This window comes from Hippoglossus hippoglossus, chromosome 7 (assembly GCF_009819705.1).
Source record: "Hippoglossus hippoglossus isolate fHipHip1 chromosome 7, fHipHip1.pri, whole genome shotgun sequence".
NCBI classification, from domain to species: domain Eukaryota; kingdom Metazoa; phylum Chordata; class Actinopteri; order Pleuronectiformes; family Pleuronectidae; genus Hippoglossus; species Hippoglossus hippoglossus.
The window spans coordinates 7,862,597-7,881,389 of record NC_047157.1 but is presented as its reverse complement, the minus strand read 5'-3'; the positions used below and the strand labels follow the sequence as shown (position 1 = coordinate 7,881,389).

Sequence of the window (18,793 nt, the reverse complement as noted above, 5' to 3'; positions counted from 1 at the left end):
GACTGAACTGCGATGTGACGCACACACACACACACACTAACCAACTTCAAGATTAAAACCAACCAGCAACGGCTACTAAAAGTCACTATGTGAAGGCCAGACATTCTCCACATATTCAGCCCAAACTGCCCCTGCCCCCACCCCTGTCTAACATACTGCATTTGTTTAGAGTTCAGTTTCATTGCCATCTTCACAGACACACACACAAAGAAAAACATAGATTTTAGTCTTAACAAATCCCTCCTTTCACACCATTTCATGGTGTGAACAACTTACTGGGGATCATCCACGAACTCCCCAACCTCCATCTCATCCAATGCAAACCCCTCATCCTTTTCATCATCATCACCACTCAACAAAGGCAACTGATAGGGTGGGCGATGGGGCATGTTTTCCTTGGTCAGAGCCGTGGTGATGAGTCTGTTGAGCAAGGTCCTAAAGCAAGGGATGCAGCAGTAGCCACAGGTGACTAGGATAGCTGGAAAGATAGCTAGGGAGAGGAGGCAGGATGCAATTAGCCCTTTCCATTTGCCGAATGCAGTGTTCATCCAGCTACCTAGGGGGTTGTTAATTCCAGAGTCTGCGGCCATGTTCTGTGCCATGGTGCGTAAGGCGGAGAGGGCCCTGGTCACCGAGCCATCAGGGGCGGTATTGCTGGGGATAAATGTACAACAAGAACTTCCTATCATAGTGCACACACCACCCTTTTCTGCCAGTAGGAGGTCTAGGGCCATTCGGTTCTGTGTGACCATAAGGGACGTAGGGGCGAGCTGTTCGGATAGGCCTGTTATGGCGTCTCGAGTAAGGTTGGTGAGGCGTTGGAAATTGAAATGGACGTAGTTAATCCGATCCACGTTTTTGTTGGGAGTTACCCATATCCAGATAGACTCAAATCCCGCTGCAACTTGATCCGCTAATTTATATTGGTCTGGAACACCCCGAGGAATCCCTATGGCGTCTATGTATGTGGGTGAGTCCTTATTTAAGTCAAAGTGCGTAGTTCTTCGTCGGCGGGTGCTAGTGGGTTGTGCTGAGCGGGGAGAGAAGATAGTCAGGGGCATGGCCAATTGAACAAGTGTGCAGGAACCCTTCCAGTTTGAAGGAAAGCGGTTCCTCAAGCGTTTCCCTCCACAGTACCAGAAGAGGTCACTGCGGGCCCACTCCAGCTGTGTGGCGTTGTGCCAGTCGGTAACATTGATGTTTCTAGAACACCAGGAGGACGGTATTGAACCCATCTCTCTGTGAGATGAGTTACCTTCTTTAGTCAGACACGTGTAATTTCCCTTTACTGGAGTAAATATAGGGGGCAGCGTGTTGTTTGGCGCCGGGGGAAAGAGATGACTGAGAGTAGAACAGTTGGCGGGACTGGCTTCCATGTGTAAGCCATACATGCAATCAAAACTGGGTCGATCCGAGTCTATCAGTAGGGGGGCCGGGGCTGACTGCAGACTATACAATTAGTGAGGTTTTGGGAACGGGCGGTAAAGTGGACCCATTTTAGCCATATGTTTTCATCAGTGTATCCAGTCTCTATTTCTACCACATCTTCAACGGTACTTGCGTCGTAATACTGTACTGCTGTCGTAATACAGGGGAGCTGGGTGGGGATGGTAGTGGTGAGGTGGATTCAGGGGGAGAGTTTAAAGTAGAGTATACAAGCTTATATTTGGAAATAATCAAGACAAGACATACAGATAGACCCTCCTTTTGTGGTCAAAGTATTACTTTAAGATTTTGAGGAGGAGTCGGCCAAATCAGTAGCTACTTCTCGTAAAGACCGAGAAGGTGGGTCAGTGGGTACACAATGTGTGAGGTGGTGCCAAATTGCTCCTGTTTTTCCTTTTACTCGGATCGCATGTGAGGTACACTCTGTTACCTCCCAAGGTCCTGTCCAGCTAGGGTCGGGCCACTTTCTCTTGTGAACTTTGACCCTCACCCAATCACCCGGTTTTACTGGAACAGGAGTCTCCTTGGGGGTCTCGTCAGAACGTCTGGCGGCCGCCTGGACCTGTGCAGACAAGACTTCGGTAAGGTTAGTTAAAGCTTTCATGTAGTCAGTCAATTTCTCCTGACATACATCCAACCTGGGTCCATACCCAGGGTCTCGAGGAGGCCCTGGCATGGGCCGTCCTGTGAGAAGCTCATGTGGGGACAGATGGGTGACACCATTGGATGAACTTCTCATTGACATGAGCGCCAAGGGCAGTGCTTCAACCCACGTGAGTGAGGTGTTGTGACATGCTTTGGCTATCTTCCTTTTTAATGTCTGGTTTGCTCTTTCTACCAATCCTTGCGACTGGGGGTGATATACGGAAAAAGTTCCCCCAATGTCTCTTAGTGGAAAAAAATAAATAAATAAATAAAAAACACAATCCAATGATGTCAAACCAGTTGTAACCCGAGGTGTAATGTCCTTTGGTCTCCCCCAGGTGGCGTCCTTGTTTTATCCCTAGCTGTAATACCCTTTATCAGCCCCCAGATGGCCGGCGTACACCGCTAGTTGTACTTTCTTTTATCCGCCACCAGATGGCGGATAAATTTTTATCCTCGCTCTATTTTTCTTACTTCCTCATACTTTTCTGGCCTGACTTTTTCTTTCTTATCACTTCCTTGTTTATTCTGTCTCTGTCAGCCGGGTGACCTTCCTCTTTTTATCTCCTCCTAATTACCTTCTCTCTCGTTTTCCACACACACTCTTTCTTTCACACTTGTATCAGACTTAGTGTTGTGTCACCATAGTTCCTTCACATGAAGTTCATATTAGGACTACTCAGATCAGTTCCATTACCCAAAATCATCACGTTTTTCATTTAAGAATTTCAAGTTTTTATTTTAAATATTAGTTACCTTAAGTCTTCAATCAATCTCCAAAACTCTATCGTAAGGAGCAAATAGGAAACTTAGTAATATTCACACATTCAGACCTCTTAAAATCGTATATTTTTCTCTTTTTTTCTTCTCTGTCAGTCTTTTTTGGTCTTTGTCAGTCTTTTTTATCTCAGTCAGTCTTTTTTATCTCCGTCAGTCTTATTCGTAACAGCCTTCCATTCACCCTTGGTGAAAACAGAATTCTTATGGCCTCGGCGTCTTTTAATTTGTGCCCGATTCAAGCAACGGTGTGTCTGGCTAGTTAAGCTCCTCACTCGTCAGTGCAGGTCGCCCCTTCCTCCAGGTTCACACCCTAATCCCAGATTAGGTTGCACGGATGCAATCTATTGCATGAATCGTCTGTCTTTTCTCCAATCTGAATTAGTCTTAAGGGTTCGTGCGTCATAGACTTTAAGTGTGGCGCCCGTCCCGCGCAGGACCCAGACCTCACTTTTTACCTTGTTTCTGTTGCGCCAAGACAGGGTCCCAGACCCCTCACAGGGTCCCAGACCTCTCATAGGGTCCCAGATCTCTCACAGGGTTTAACAACCTTTTCTCATTCCCTTTATTTCACATAGCCTTTCATTGCTTCCAAAAAAACACAGAATGTTATTATTTTACCTCCTTTCTCCTCTCCGCACACTCACAATCTATATCAATGCCTATATAACTAATGCAGAATTTGTTTTAACAGGTTTCTGCTTACCTTTTAGTTTGGCGCCTTGTGAGTATGTGGAGAATTGATCGGAGCGGCCTGGACCTTTGGGTCTCCGGTCTTTCTGGTCAAAACTTCTCTTCAGGATCACGTCGGGGTCACCAATTTTTGTCGTGTTCTTTTGTTCCGAGGTATGAGAAGAGCCGGTTTCGGTATTTATTTAAAAGCAATGAAAAGCTACAACATAGCTATGGGCACTCAACGCACAGCCCCGGCCGTCTAATAGCACGGGGTAGTCTAGAGTCGCGCCGAACGGACGGCGGGTGCAATATTTATAATGAGGGGGAGTCACCGTGGTTTAGACCTTGGCTATCCCTTGCTGGTGCGCAGGCGTGGTCCCCAGCCTATTGGCACTGGAATCCGTGAATGATGAGGAGCCGCTCCCAGGTTCGCCCCTCTTTTGACAGTAGCTGGGAAAATCTTCACATTCTGACAGTGTTTGGTTTCATGTTTTACAGACAGGCCTTCAGCTGAAGCCTTGTGGGTCTTCAGTATTTTTGCAGATATGGTGTTGTTGTTCATTGGAGTGAGAAACCATGCGTTCCTGCGTTATCGGCTGTATGTTCTGTGTGCGTAAGCATGCGCATTTTCTCGACAAAACAACGCCTTTCCTATCTGTCCTTCAGAACCTAGTGGCAGCTGCTTGAATTCTTTCTAAGGGTAGGTCACAGTTTCTTAATGAGCACAGTGCATTCATGTATGTGTGATGTTGAAAAAAACTAATGGAGTTTAGGCTGTAATATAGTAAGTTAGGTATGAGAACAAGTTAAAGTACAGTGTATTGTATGCCACAGATGTAGTCTCCACAACAGGCATTATCAGACAGGTGCGAGACTGAACTGCGATGTGACGCACACACACACACACTAACCAACTTCAAGATTAAAACCAGCCAGCAATGGCTACTAAAAGTCACTATGTGAAGGCCACACATTCTCCACATATTCAGCCCAAACTGCCCCTGCCCCCACCCCTGTCTAACATACTGCATTTGTTTAGAGTTCAGTTTCATTGCCATCTTCACAGACACACACATAGAACATAGATTGTAGTCTTAACAGTGTCACATTCGATTCCCAACTGAATTGCAATGCACTTTATACCTTAGTAACTCGTTTGCAGCTTGTTCAAAATGCTGCTGCTCATAGTTTAACTAAAACAAACCGTAGGTCTCATATCACACCCATCCTTGCATCCCTTCACTGGTTGCCTGTTAAATTCAGGATTGATTTTAAGATTCTTTAATAACTTTCAAAGCTCAACATGGGCTGGCTCCTACTTTCATTTCACAGCTCTTGACTCTGCTGCCTATTAGAGTAGGTATTAGTTTAGTTTAAAAAGGCATAGAGGTAATGACGTCTGATCTACTGAGCGAGCCACATGGCTTTACACAACTGTTCCTGGCCTCTCTCCTCCCCCGATCCCTCTCTCTCTTTTCTCCTCTCTTCCCAATTTTCTATGCTCCCCCAACCGGTCGAGGCAGATGGCCGCCAGCACTGAGTCTGGTTCTGCTAGAGGTTTCTTCCAGTTAATGAGGGAGCTTTGTCCCTCCACAGTTGCCAAAGTGCTGCTCATTGTGGGAACTGTTGGGTTTCTCTATTATTTTTAAGGTCTTGACCTTATTATGTCATGATTTGCATCTTAAAATTTAACTGAATTGAATTCCTTTTATTATAGTTCATTCATCTTTTTGCCCTGGATTTTTGTGAAGCACATTGTAACCTTGTTAAGATAAGTGCTATACAAATGAAGTAATTATTATTATACCTCTGCCAAGGCCCAACTCTCATGAAACCACCTTTTAATTCAATAGATCTGTTTTTTTTATATGGATCTGCATCAAATTCATAAACTCATAAATATCAGTCCCCTAAACATGCATGATTGTTGTCAAGATCCATTAATTATTTCTGAGAAATCAACAAAATGGGAGGAAAAAATGCCCTATGTCAAAAAGAAAGTGGAGAAAAAAAAAGGAAATTGAAAAATAAACTCCCCGATCCACCCTGTGACCTGGATCCACACCAAGGTTTAATGGGTTCTTCCACAAAATGTTATTGAAATCGGTTGAGTAGTTTTTGCATAATCCTGCTAAGTAATAGACAAACAAACAAAAACACAAGCTCACCCCCCCCTCCCCTCCCTATGTCACAAGGGTGAAATTCCAGCAATTGACCTATAATCATCAACATATGTACTCACAAAACAACAACACAAACACAGCAAAAAACATGGACTCCACACACATGCATTATAGGTTACTTATGATGTTAGTCATTTACATGTTTACTTGTGTAATGAGTTATCCTATTGTCAGTCTATGTTAAGAAGGACATGAGCATGGTGACCTTTTAAGGATAATGACGGTGTCATGAGCTTGTCCTGTAATATACCATTAATGGGTATGAATCAGAAACAGTTAGCAAATCGTATATATGTTTGAAACTTGAGCATTGAGAAAAGAAAAAATCCCTGTCCATTGGATGTTAGTATGATCCAATATATCTCTGCCCACAGTTGTGTTGTGAAGCTCAGGTGTTGTTATTCCTGCAGAGACGTGTTGATTCCAGTTCCTGATCAAACAGCAGCTGAGGCTCTGCTGTTGTGTAAGACTGAATAATTGGAAGTAGTTCATATTATTTTGCCTCTTTATACAAAAGAACCACTCACTTACTGTAGTTGATGAGTTACAGATTACACAGATCATCTACTCTTATAATCAATGAACATACAATCTAATATTCAACTGGCTGTGGTCAAACTGACTGTAGATGTGTAATTAGTTAACAGAAAACGTCACCATTGGGACTCTCACCAGTGTAGTGGGTCTGGTAGCTGTGTCACTGGAGAATGATGCTGATGATTTAACAGCAGAGTTCGTGAGTAGTGTTTTTCCTAACAGGTCACCAGGCATTGTGCTGTAGGTCACTGCCAGTAGGTGAGTTTAGCGAGTGTTATATCTCAGTCCAATGAATAAGAGGCTATTTATCATAAATAGGATGTTATTTTGAATGTACTGCACTTTCATGCTTGATTTAGCTCCTTTAAAATAAGAACAGTAAAAATGTTAAACAATTGTAATCCATGTCTTGATGAGGATTTGACATAAACAGAGTGGCCCTCAGAGAGCACATACCTCCACCAAGGCCCAACAGCTGCACCAAATTTCTCACACTCATAGATATCAGTTCCCTAAATGTGACTCTTTTCCATCAGGATCCATGAATGAATCCCTCAGGAATCAAGTGTAAAAATGCCCTATCTCACGTTGCAGAAAGTGATTTAAAAAAAGCCTGACTCCAGCCCCTGATTCTGCATAAACAGAATTACATATATACACTGAAGGTGGGTTATAGTATGTATAGTTGAAGTATGACTTCTTATTTGAGAAAAAATCCAATTCACAGACTAAGACATATTAAGAAATGTTCACTTTATTAAACAGCATAAAAAAATACATAAATTGAAGTCAAGGTGGGGCTCACTGAGATTTGATTCAGAAACTATGTACAATATTTGAAACCTACATGTTTGTATAAATTACATTTTAAAGAGAGACTATGTAACTTTTACTGAACTGTTACACACATAAATGCTAATGCTGCAACAGTAACACACAAAGAAAAGAACATTAGCCTCGATAAGCTACTGGCTGTACTGTAGCAGCAAAACCAGAGTGTATTGATGTGAGATATAATCTCCCTTTGAACAGCTGTGTTTCTTGGAAAAAAGAAGCTGCATTATACCATATCCCATCACTGTTTTTAAGGTGGAATACAAAGTGTGAGGTCTTGTAAAATGTGTGTTGTCACTAAGGTTTCGGGGCAGATCCTTCTGAGTGTTGAAGTTATTAGATGGTGAGGTTTCACATTAGATCTCCTCCATACAGGTAACGTTCCCTCCTCTGTGTTCTCAGTCCAGTGAGCCTCATAAAACCAGGGGAAATCTGTGCGACTGATGGAGATGCAAGCTGCTCCAGCCACTCTAGAAGTCCTGTCGGATGTTCTCCTTATTCTCATCCCCCTGCTGTTGTCTGAGCTGAGTGACTTCGTTCTCCAGCTGGATGATGGCCCGCTCGATCTCGTAGTTCTTGCTGACCAGAGACACCCAGCTGTTGAGGGACAGATACAGATGTTCTTACAGAAGGAAATCCAACCTGCGTATTCTCTACATAGAGCGATACAACCATGTGAGCTCTTCGAAAAACATACTTGGACTCGAGCTCTCGCAGTTTGGCTCCTCCTGCCAACTGATCATTCTTACGCTGCCAGTTCATATCCTGAATTTGCTTCCTGTGGACCAAAAAACTAATTTAAATCCTGCAAAATGTGAATAAATGTGTTTTATTCTATTTTTAACATGCAAAACATGTTCCCGTCATCATTAACCTGAATTTCTGAAGCTCCTTTTGTGCCATCTCAATCATGAAGGCCAGGTTACTGCAGGGGAAAGATAAAATAACACATGAGCAGATTTAGACTAATTCTAAACAGAGATACAGTCTGTGATAAAAAGCCGCTGTCACATACTCATTGTAGACTTTCCATGCGTTGGTTCCATATTGTGACATGAGCTCCAGGTTCTCAATGCGGACGGCCTGGTGCTCAAGCTGAGCCATCGAGTTGTTGACGCACTCCTGCCACGCTGTAATGTCGTTTTTCTGTCCTGCGGAGGGCGCTGGCAGCTCATATCTACACAGGGAAGAAAAAAGTCATGAAATCATCAACATCTGGAGCCACAGAGCAAAAAAATTGTGAATGAGATAGAAAAAGAGACCTATTCTTTGCTTTACAATACAGTGGAGTTATACTTGAAGCTGTAATCGATCAATTATTGTTGAAATCATATAATGTGTCACTTAAAGTTGTATTCAAATATTGTTTTTTTACAATGAGCACTGGCAGGAAATCACTTCCACAACCACAGAGAAGATTTACCACAAAAAATTTGAATTACAAAATGAAGTAGCCAAGCAGAGAATAACCCTCAAAACAATAACAATAAACAATCTGTCAAACTACAGGCAGACGGTAAGAATCCATAGACTCAGTTCCATATAGGTCTTTTTTTGTAGTTGATTACAGCGTGCTAGTATATCTGTATCCTTGAGAAAGAACACACAGATACATTTCAAACTATGCACGCAACTAAAACATTTGAGGGCAATGGAAATAGCATGATATGAACATTAACATAAACCTACCTATACTTAGTACGTAATATTTTAACAGATCTACAACTTTTTTTTATTCAAATTAGACTTTTTATAACCCAACAGAAACCCTGAAAATATGTCAGTAAAAACATTGCAGCAACTCAATAAGTAGTATATTTCAATGTAGTGCACATATAATTTGTTTGTATGTCAAAAGGAAAAAGCACAGCTCTTGTCCAAACTATAAAGAGGCCCCAGCACAGGCCCCTGCAGTGTGTAAGGTTTACCTCTTCATGCTCAGGAGATCCATGGGCTGTCGAGCCGAAAGTCGCTCAAATTCATTCCTCATGATTTCTGTCTGAAGGGTGACAAGACAAAAGAAAGGCTGTTTATTTCTGTCGAAGCACTGACCAAAGCCATGGAGAAGGTTTGGGAGGTCTGAGGACTTGTCACCTCAAAAGTAGAGAAGTCAGGGGTGGACAGGTAGCTCAGGTAGTTCTTGGTAGGTCGGTATCTTCTGGTCTCCTCCTCAACCAACGCTGCAGCCTAGAGGCCAAAGGAGAATCAAGACTGTGCACAGGAAAAGCACTGGCGCTTCCAGAAAATTAACTTTTTCCCTTTGTACCAAAACTCAACATTGACTGGTACAGCTGATTTTCAAACTTAAAAGGACAGGTGCGGTTTATGTTTTTTTCTGTTTGAAGAAGGAGTTCCCAGTTACTTTAATTGTATTGGATTTGGCTGCAACACTGAAACCCTGAAACTCCAAAAGTGTTTTGTGGACTCAAAACACTTCACCCACCCCTCCATCGGCATAGTGGTGAGTAGATAATGAGTGAATTTTCATTTTTCAGTGAACTATCCCTTTAAGCTGAAGGGCAGATAATGAATTGGTTAACTACCAATCGATTTTTAACATTTTCCATAATCTTATATTTTGGCAGACTGGCAAATTCTCTGAAACAGCATTAAGGCCTAACACAGGCAATGATGTGATGTGTCAAGCAGTCCTGAGAGTCTGTGGCATATATAAAGATAAACCCAATCAACCAATCGCAAGTCAGTCTCTCTCAGCTGTCAATCATGACGTTTCATCCTATTTGTATCACAACTAATTAAACCCAATCACATCCATGTGATAAGAACTACATAAAATGACAGATATCATCTTTAAAAAGAATGTATTTGATGTGTACTTTGACCTTTTGCTCCATGTCCCATCTGTCAACATAGAGGAGGCAAGATTCATGACCTATACTGCAGCCAGCCACCAATCCAGACGATTTGATTACACTTTTGGGTAGCAGCCCTGTCGTCCATCTTTATATAGAGCCTATGGTCAGTGGATTATAAAAAGGCTTCACAAGCTAATTTTACTCGTGGTTTTATATCTGTCTGACTGAAAGTACACTCATCACAGTCATGTCATCTTTAATTGGGAAAAGGGACTCTTTTAGCACACATAACTTCTTTCACCTGACTAAGACCACAGAAGGTAATATACGACAGCCTAGAGTGTGTATTTCACCTAACTTTTGGTTTTTATACACTCTTATTGACATAAGGGAAGATGCAGCCTGAGGCTATTACCATGACAGATTTATGACATGATGATACATGTGGTATTGAAATAATAAACCTGGATTATTTATGGAGTTTTCAAGACAATTTTAATTCGCTGTCATTGATGATGTTGATGTCTATTGGAGGTGTCAGGAGTGAGGGACTTCATTTTTATTATCATTTTTGTAGGCGAAGGGAGTAATGAGGAGCAGAGGAATAAAGAGGGAATATGATGTGCGTCACACTAAATTGACAAATGCACCCACTGTTTTCAATTGGTAGTGAAACAGCTTACTGCAGAGCGTCAATGTGCTGCTTCAGTAAACCCTTTTCAAATGATGCGACTCAATCACCTCCGCCTAACACAGGCATCCAAACTTAACAAGCCTGATCATGAACCGAAAGACTCGGACACATTCTGTTTTTAAGACAGAAGAAATCTTCACAGACATTGTATACTGTGCTCTGCATTGCTGTGGGAGTGTCATAGGAGTTTAGTGGTATCTCAAATAAAGTCAACTATCTTAATACCCAATTCTGGTGCTCTTTTTGAAGTCTATGTTGTTCTTTTACGGCATATAATGTTGGGTGATAGTAAACTCTGTTGAAGGGATCTGGTCTCTAGTGAGATAATTTAAATAAATTTAAATTATATCAATGTGACAAGGAACTGATATGTGTGCAGCAACGCATAAATATTTGCATAATGTGAACATCATTCTTTCATCAACACCAGCTCACTGCTTTTGAAGAAGCTAGCGGAATAGTGTAGTCTATTGACACATCGAAAAGGAACCTGCAGTATTTCAGCTCGCACATCAAAATGTGTCAATGATTGAAGTCTACATTACTTATTTGGAGTAGAAAAAGAATTGTCTATCGTAGGTGCACTTGAGCATTAATAAAAGTTCTGAAGTCCTTTTCTGAGGTGACTGTCTGGTAGGAACTAAAATCACATTAATTTGACAAATATCTGAATGGAGTTGATGGGCCTTTTTTCATAGCCAAACATTTTTGCCATGTCATGGCAGAAAAAACAAAATTAACATTAGTAACATAAAATTATTGGTTGCTGCATTCGTAGAGGTGCCTAGGCTCTGTTTCTTAGCATGCGGGCCTATTAGGATGCATTACCATGATACATGATTAGGATATAAAAGTCATAATTCCGAGATAAGAGTTTAATTTCTTCCCCTTTGTTGAATGCAGTGTGCCTCCTTATAAATCCAAAAGCCTTCATTAATGTTATTAACAACACAAATGCTTTATGTGCAAAGGTAATAAAGGATGTCTGCTGTGAAAAAGATCTGTGTGAGGGCCGGTGCCTAACAAAAGCCAAAGACACTGTGTTTACAGTAGGGCTGGACAACAAAACAATATCAATAATTACCCCTATATCATTTTCATCTATAGGAATATAACAGAACTTTCAATATACAATGATATATTGCTTATGCAGCGTGCAAGCACAGTGAGGAGTTATAACACATTATTGATCTACCTCAGATGTGAGAAATGTTTGGCTGTCTCTGGTCGTAAAGAATTTTAAAACCAAAACCTTCACTCCTACACTTAGGAGCAAAAATCGGTATTTAAACCTAAAATAAATAATAATGTGGAATTTATCATGATAATTATTGCTTTGAACTGATATGAACGTTTCTATCTTTATCAGTTATGGCCATATCGTTCAGCCCTAGTTTACAGTGCAGTGTCAAAACTTAGGTTCTCGTCTATCACACCATACAGTCATGGCCGGAGGGATCTGATTGGTCTCCCATACCCATACAGAACTATCTACAGGGAGAAGAACAAGGAGTCCTGCAGCAGATGATCTGACCCCACAGAGCCCTGATCTCAACAGGAGTCTGGAGTCAGATCATTCTGGGATAATAAAACATGTGCAGAGTATTAGTTTATTATGAGATTTGTCTATGTTTGCTCAGGTTGAAATTGAGTAATACATTAAAACTCTTCATGGCTCAGTGTTTGAAAGCATCCTCTATTTACTAGTACATGAAACATTACAAAAGCAAATAAGAATCAATACCACGTTGATTTCTATCATAAAAAGGAACCTGACTAACTAACTGTTATTATGTCATTATTTCTAATGAGTTTTCTTCTTCACTGACTGTACTCACTTTATATTTTTATATATATATATATCTCCACTCCTGGTGCCAGTGAGCTGTAAGCTTCAGTGAAACACTACTAGCCGGAATAGATCCAATATATAAAACATAGTACTTATTTAAATGTGTTTTTATTTGCAGAATGACACATTAAAAAGTTAAATTTCAGTGTGTCATTTCCATCTGTGGGTATAGCATGCTTGGCTAAGCTAACATGCTGCGGTTAGCATAGAGCAGATTCCCGGTCTGATTCAAAGGAAGTCCCGGTTTACTCACCGCTTCCCGGACACCTGCTGCATCGTAACCTTGGTCAAAATATGGCAAAGCATCGACAAACACTTCACCAGCGACTGACGCCGTCCCGGCCATTACCAATTAGTCTATATTGTAGAGTTTATTGAACTTATAAAACGTCTCTTAGCTGAGACACTTCCCCTAACAGCTAACTAACAACAGCCAGGATTTCCGGTCCGACCTTCAAAATAAAATCCGTATTTGAAAAGGCCTTGAGATTTTTACTCGTGACATCTAGTGGCGTGGAATGGAAGTGCAGTCAGGTGCAAAGCTGAAAATAACCAATTAGGTAGATAAGATAAGATAAAATAAAATGATCCTTTTATTTATACCACGATTGTGCTATTTGCTGTGTTGCAGTAGCAAAGACGACAGAAAAATAGACATCAGTAGAAGTAATAATGAATAAACATGATTAAATATTGTGAAACAGAATGAACATGATGGATGGCACATGAACCATTGAATTTCACAGACACCAAAGAGTAATTGCATAGTTAAATGGGTTGAAAATTAGTTTACAGTGTAGATATAGATACTGTGGTGAAGGTATTTGCTTTGTACTAAGTTGCATTATTCTTAAATGTCGATAAACATTAAAGCAACATAAACACCATATTTGCAATCAAACTGTGGAATTCTCTGGGAATCATTTTAAATGTTGTTTAATTAATTAATTAATAAATAAAGACCAAAACATTGAATGATATGAGCTTAATGAGTGCTGTTTATTTTTTAGTATTTTTCATTTGTTGTATAGGCTGTTTGTGTGTGTTTATGTTTGCATAGAAGCACACACAGAAGGCAGTTAAAAGCACTAGAAGACTATATGTGGTAAACCAGTGGGATTTATGATGAAATGGAATCGGTAATGTAAAATTCCTCATCTCCCTGATCCTTTTTGATCATGAAATGTGCAGACGCTATGTTTCTTTACAGACTAGAACTTGTATTTTGTGTTGGAATTGTAAATCGAAGGAAAATAATGTATTAATGCATGTGCACCTTCAACAAATGTTTCTATTTCAGCTGTGTCCAGGTCTATAGGGATGATATATTATCTAACGTATTCATATAACTCTTAATATTATGACATTTGAGCTTAAAGAGAGAAAATAAAACAGTAGTTAGACTGACCTGATGTACCTCTTAGGTTAATGGATGGATATTTTAAAAGACTCATCTGTGTTTGACAAGTCTTTTTGGGTGGGTAGCATGTGGACATCATCAGTTCCTGTAGCAAATTCTTCATTGTTTTTTATTGCTCCCATTTTGGGGGGGTCAAAAGGTTAAATTTGAAATCCATGCATCCTTGAAGTCTCGTGCACCGTAATGCACCATTGTTGACATCACTACAAAAAGTGCACATGTGGCAAAAAAACACAGTGCGAGGGCACCAAGGCCAATATTCACTATTGGACTGTGAGCTCTCCCTCTCAACCAGTCAGCTTTCATTATGGTAATTCATGGTGTTACGACTGGCTGCTGTGTTGTCAGCAGTTTCCTCTGCTGCATTTAGCTGCTAATCTTTTTCCCTCTTTTTCTATTTCACAAAAATGTTTGCTTAAACTGTAAGCATTTAAATAATTTACTTGAATAAAGTAGTAATATCATAGTATAAAACCACTCCATTCAGTAATACATTCAATATTTTACTTAAGAAAAAATACAGAAGTATGAGCAACAAACCGTAGCCAATGTATCAAAAGTAAATGCAGTCATTGGATTATTATAATGGATGTATAAAGTGGTTCTGTATGTTGTAGTTGGTTGTATTGGGCTCATCTTTAACCTTTTACTCCGTCAATCATACACTGGTGGGTACTTTATAGGAAAAACATTGTGCTTTTTCAGTTATTCCCTTTTCTCTACTGCATTATATTAGTTTTTATGCCTCTAAGCCAGCAGCAGCCAATGGCCAGAGAGATTATGTTAAGGGTTGTAAGTCCAGACACAAATGTCTTTGGTCTCTTGAACATGATATCTCAAATCTGCCTTTAGGGAATTTCTTCAAATTCTGACCAGTCTTCGCTTAGATTCAAAGATGAAGAGATTAGATTCCAGGGGTCAAAGGTTAGGTCAGGGTGACCTCATATCATTGTGAATGCAATATGTCAGGAACACCTTGAGGGAGTTTCATCTGACACAAACATTTACGTGGACTGAAGGAAGAACTGATTAGGAAATGGGCGGCAGAAGTCAAAGGTCAAGTTAACAGTGACCTCACATCCATGCCTTTCTTGGATTGGATATCTCAGAAACAGCCTTAGGGAATTTCTTCACATTTGGCAGAATCATGTTGCCTCTCTGTGCTCTCTTTGCTCACAGCATATTTCTGCCCTGTTTGTTTAAGACTACACCCCTATGTTTTTCCTTATATTTATTCGAGAGTTTGGTCTTTCAGTTTGAAAACAGGACTTATTGATTTCATGTTCAGATATAACGATCTGAACATAAGCTTTCACCGCACTCATACTCAAATAGCCCCCACTTGTGCTTAGATGCCTCTGCATGTGCTCAAAGTGTGCATGTGGACTCAGATATTTTTTTTGCTCTAAATCCAAATGTTAAATGTCATATCTAAATGTTAAATGTTAAACCTAAATATTAAAATCTAAATGCTAAATCTAAATGTTAAATCTAAATGCTAATTCAGCTTTATCCCATATACCTGTCAGGTCTTTTCAATGGTTTCTCGGTTTATTCATTATATTTTATTTAATGAATTTTTTCTCTCAATTCGCAGTTGAACTGTATTGTCCTTGACACTTTGCAATATTGTTCACCAGACAGTCTTTCCAATATAGCATTAAAAGTCATGCAGTTCATGCATGAAGTATAATACATCTCGACTTGTTCAAGTTGTTTTTCACTTTAAGAGGGTATTATCTAATTTAATCCTCTTTCATGAACTGACTCATATGAAAGACAGACACTCTTAACTTCTGTTATAGATAGTATCATCTTTATTATTCTCTTCATGTCCATCCAAACCACACAGTAACCTGTGTAGTGGAAAAAAAACTAAATGTGGTTGAAACCTATTATGTAGTTGAAAGGTTGCAGACCTGTCTAAATACATATATAACTTGGCTAAATACTTTTATGACCTGAACTGTTTATGATCTGAACTTTTATGACCTGAAACCTTTATGACCTTTTTATTACTTATTTACTCCCCAAATAACTGAATTTATGTCTGCTTTATCTCCAAAGGAAACATATGTAAATCAGTTTTCTGTGTCTTGATTCCTGTCTTAAACTGCGCCTACAGAACCAGTCTGAACTGGCTCAGACAAACAGCTTTAGTTCTCCTATATAAGATCCTTGTATTTGACTGTTCTGCATCTTCACTCTGAGATCCCCGTGACTGTCTGTGTTGATCCTTTCTGCAGAAAGCCCCTATTAAAATACACAAAGACAAATTTGGTGTTCCAGCCTCTTGTATTTTCAGATTTCCATCACACCTGCTGATGATCAGTACTCTAGTACACCCATCTGTATGAAGTCCCAAAATGTGTTATTTTACTTGTCCAGACACTTCCATACAGACACCTCCTTACAATGTGGAGCCATTGAATATGGGCTATACAAATACAATTTGAGTGATTTGTTGATTGATTGATTGATTGATTCAAAATCAATAAACACCCACCACCAGGCTACACAAACTGACTCGGAGTTGTGCTGAATTGCATCACACATCTTCATTCTTCATGACAAATGAAATATTACACTTCATGCATGGACCAATTATCCTATAACATAGATAAATATGTATTTTAACATCTCTGGTATAGTAAATTGGGAAAAAAATTGATACAACTCAACACTTGTGTAATGTCAACACAAACTGAACGTATAATTCAGTCTTATTTAAGAATACATTAGCTTTTAGCTGAATCATGTGAAACAAACATTGCAGATATGGGCTCAACACAGAAAATAACCAGCTATGGTGACTACAGTTAAATACAATAGTACAGTGAAATACAATTTTCTTAAAAAATAGTAACTTTATATTTAATGTCAAAAAGAATGTATAAAATAAACATAAGAGGAGAGAAAAGAAAAAAACAACTAAAAAACGACCAAGCAGAGCAAATAAACAAAGTGACGTCATAGCTGACGTCACGACGTAAGCCTACGTACTCCTGGCTCGAGAAGTTACGCAGGACGTGCAGCGGTTCAAAGAGGAAGGAAGATGGCGGACAACAAAGACGAGGAGGATATGAAACCCTCCAGTAATTCGGACTCAGTGCCTTCAGCCCAGGACAACGAGCAGCCGGAGACAAAGGAGGAGAACGCGGTGATAGTCATAGAGGCGGACGTAAAGGGCAGCGAGGAAACAGAGCCCAATGAAAACATTAAGGAGGCACCGACACCCACCAGCGACGGGGGAGACGCTAGCAGCGGCGCTAGTGCTGGAGCCGAATCAAACGGTCGCGCTAGCAACGCCGCGAGTCCAACGGGGACCAACGGTTCCAGCGCAGAGCCATCGGCAGCTGAAGCTCCGACCGCCGGGGATGCTTCCTCCGGCGGACTCGCTACAGAAATGTCCCCCCCTCCGACCGCTCCAGCGGCCACGCCGGTATCCACTCCCATTAATCTGCTGGATACGTGCGCAGTGTGTAAACAAAGTCTCCAGAGCCGAGACTGTGAACCCAAACTTCTGCCTTGTCTTCACTCGTTTTGCCTAAAATGTATCCCGCAACCGGAGAGACAGATCAGCGTGCAGGTCCCTGGTCCGCACGGGCAAACAGACACGCACATAGGTGAGTTTTTAAGAGCTGGATCCACCTGTGAGCAGGAACTCTGCTCTGTCACCCCATGTTAGTCTGCATCAATTAGTGTGATCAGGTCAGAGTTGACTTAATGGGCGCAGAGATGACTTCAGGGAACTGGTGACACTTGGAGGTGTTGATATTAGAATCTAAACACACTTGCTTACCGACAAGGAAGCATCGCACAGAGGAAGGTGTCTGTACACTCCCACCTCCCCCTGTAAGCCGCCATTGGTGCTGCTGTTTATCACTTCTTCCCCAATGCACATAAACAGAGACTAACAGCATCCACACGATGGGGGGGGGGGGCAAATGTAAATATTAATCCACAATTTATTTCGCTGGTATATTTCAAATATTTAGATCACTTTCTTCACATTTAGCTAATTCTCCTCATAGTTAAGACAGAAATTCATGTTGTATATAAGTTAAATGTTATATCTATATGTAAATGTAAAATTTTACATCTAAATATGAAATCTAAATCTAAATATGAAATCTAAATCTAAATATAAATGTAAATGTTAAATATAAATGTAAATGTCTCCCTGAATGTAAAGCTAAATATTTGGGTAATATGCAGATAGCCCACAACCACAGGGCACACAATCCCCCCACATTTGGCACCCTATACCAGTTCTATCTGCTTAGGTTAGATTGGGAAAAGGACTGCTGGGGTTTGGAGCGCGCTTTGTAAAACGTTGTATGGTCTTTATCCTGCTCAGTTTCTACACATGTAATTGCAAAATGTAACAAAACAATTTTCAATGGTCAGTCTTTCAAACTTTCATGTTAAATAATTCATTACATTTCCAAGAGTAGTTTTCTGCAGTAGCACAAATTCATATATTATCTTATGTATGAATGAATATATGAATATAAATCTAACTTTAAATATATATATGTGTAGATGTTCTAAATTAAATGCAAATGTAGAGCTTTATTACTAGCAAATGTGTTAAGTGGCCATGCTCCCTTTATTGGTAATGTGAAATGTATAAAAACTGAGCAATGATAGGTCAAAACCATTTGTAACAGACATCACATTGTAATTTATCATAGTTGCCATGGTCAATATAGGCAGCCAATATTAAATTGACAGACTTTCAGTGCCTTCTAAATTTGTCCATCTGGGTCTCACACTAAGATATATAGTATTATATGTCTTGTAATTATCTTTAACACATATCAGTAAATTATCAACTATATGACATGAACATGAATGGTTGCTCATAAAACTAGTCAAACTGATAATACACCTCTGCATATTGCAAAGATA

At 40.1% G+C, this 18,793-nt stretch overlaps 2 protein-coding genes across 5 annotated transcripts in view; one reads left to right on the top strand and one right to left on the bottom strand.

Annotated features, from left to right (window-relative positions):
* Nucleotides 1-6,999: 6,999 nt before the first annotated feature.
* Nucleotides 7,000-12,907, bottom strand: bcas2 (BCAS2 pre-mRNA processing factor). Its single transcript, XM_034590035.1, has 7 exons — nt 12,713-12,907; nt 9,192-9,284; nt 9,026-9,096; nt 8,113-8,274; nt 7,972-8,022; nt 7,795-7,875; nt 7,000-7,694 (listed from the first exon to the last, which is right to left on the bottom strand). Exons 1-7 carry the CDS (start codon nt 12,803-12,805, stop codon nt 7,568-7,570), a joined length of 678 nt encoding a protein of 225 aa, XP_034445926.1. The 5' UTR covers nt 12,806-12,907; the 3' UTR covers nt 7,000-7,567.
* A 3,992-nt stretch (nt 12,908-16,899) lies between these two features.
* The window catches only part of trim33 (tripartite motif containing 33), a 28,456-nt gene continuing 26,562 nt past the window's right edge, over nt 16,900-18,793 (top strand). For 3 of the 4 annotated variants that reach the window (XM_034590033.1, XM_034590032.1, XM_034590031.1), the window contains exon 1: nt 16,901-17,505. In XM_034590033.1, the coding sequence (XP_034445924.1) occupies nt 16,935-17,505 (571 nt within the window). In that variant the 5' untranslated portion in view covers nt 16,901-16,934. Of the gene's footprint in view, nt 17,506-18,793 lie in introns of all 4 variants that reach the window. The other variant, XM_034590030.1, reaches the window with a different exon arrangement.

Bases quoted from the DNA above. Each gene is read 5' to 3' on its own strand.
- bcas2 (XM_034590035.1), bottom strand. From the start codon at position 12,805: ATGGCCGGGACGGCGTCAGTCGCTGGTGAAGTGTTTGTCGATGCTTTG. The intron at 8,023-8,112 runs GTATGTGACAGC...TTTCCCCTGCAG, and splicing joins GCATGGAAAGTCTACAATGA to TAACCTGGCCTTCATGATTG. The intron at 7,876-7,971 runs GTTAATGATGAC...TTTGGTCCACAG, and splicing joins AAGGAGCTTCAGAAATTCAG to GAAGCAAATTCAGGATATGA.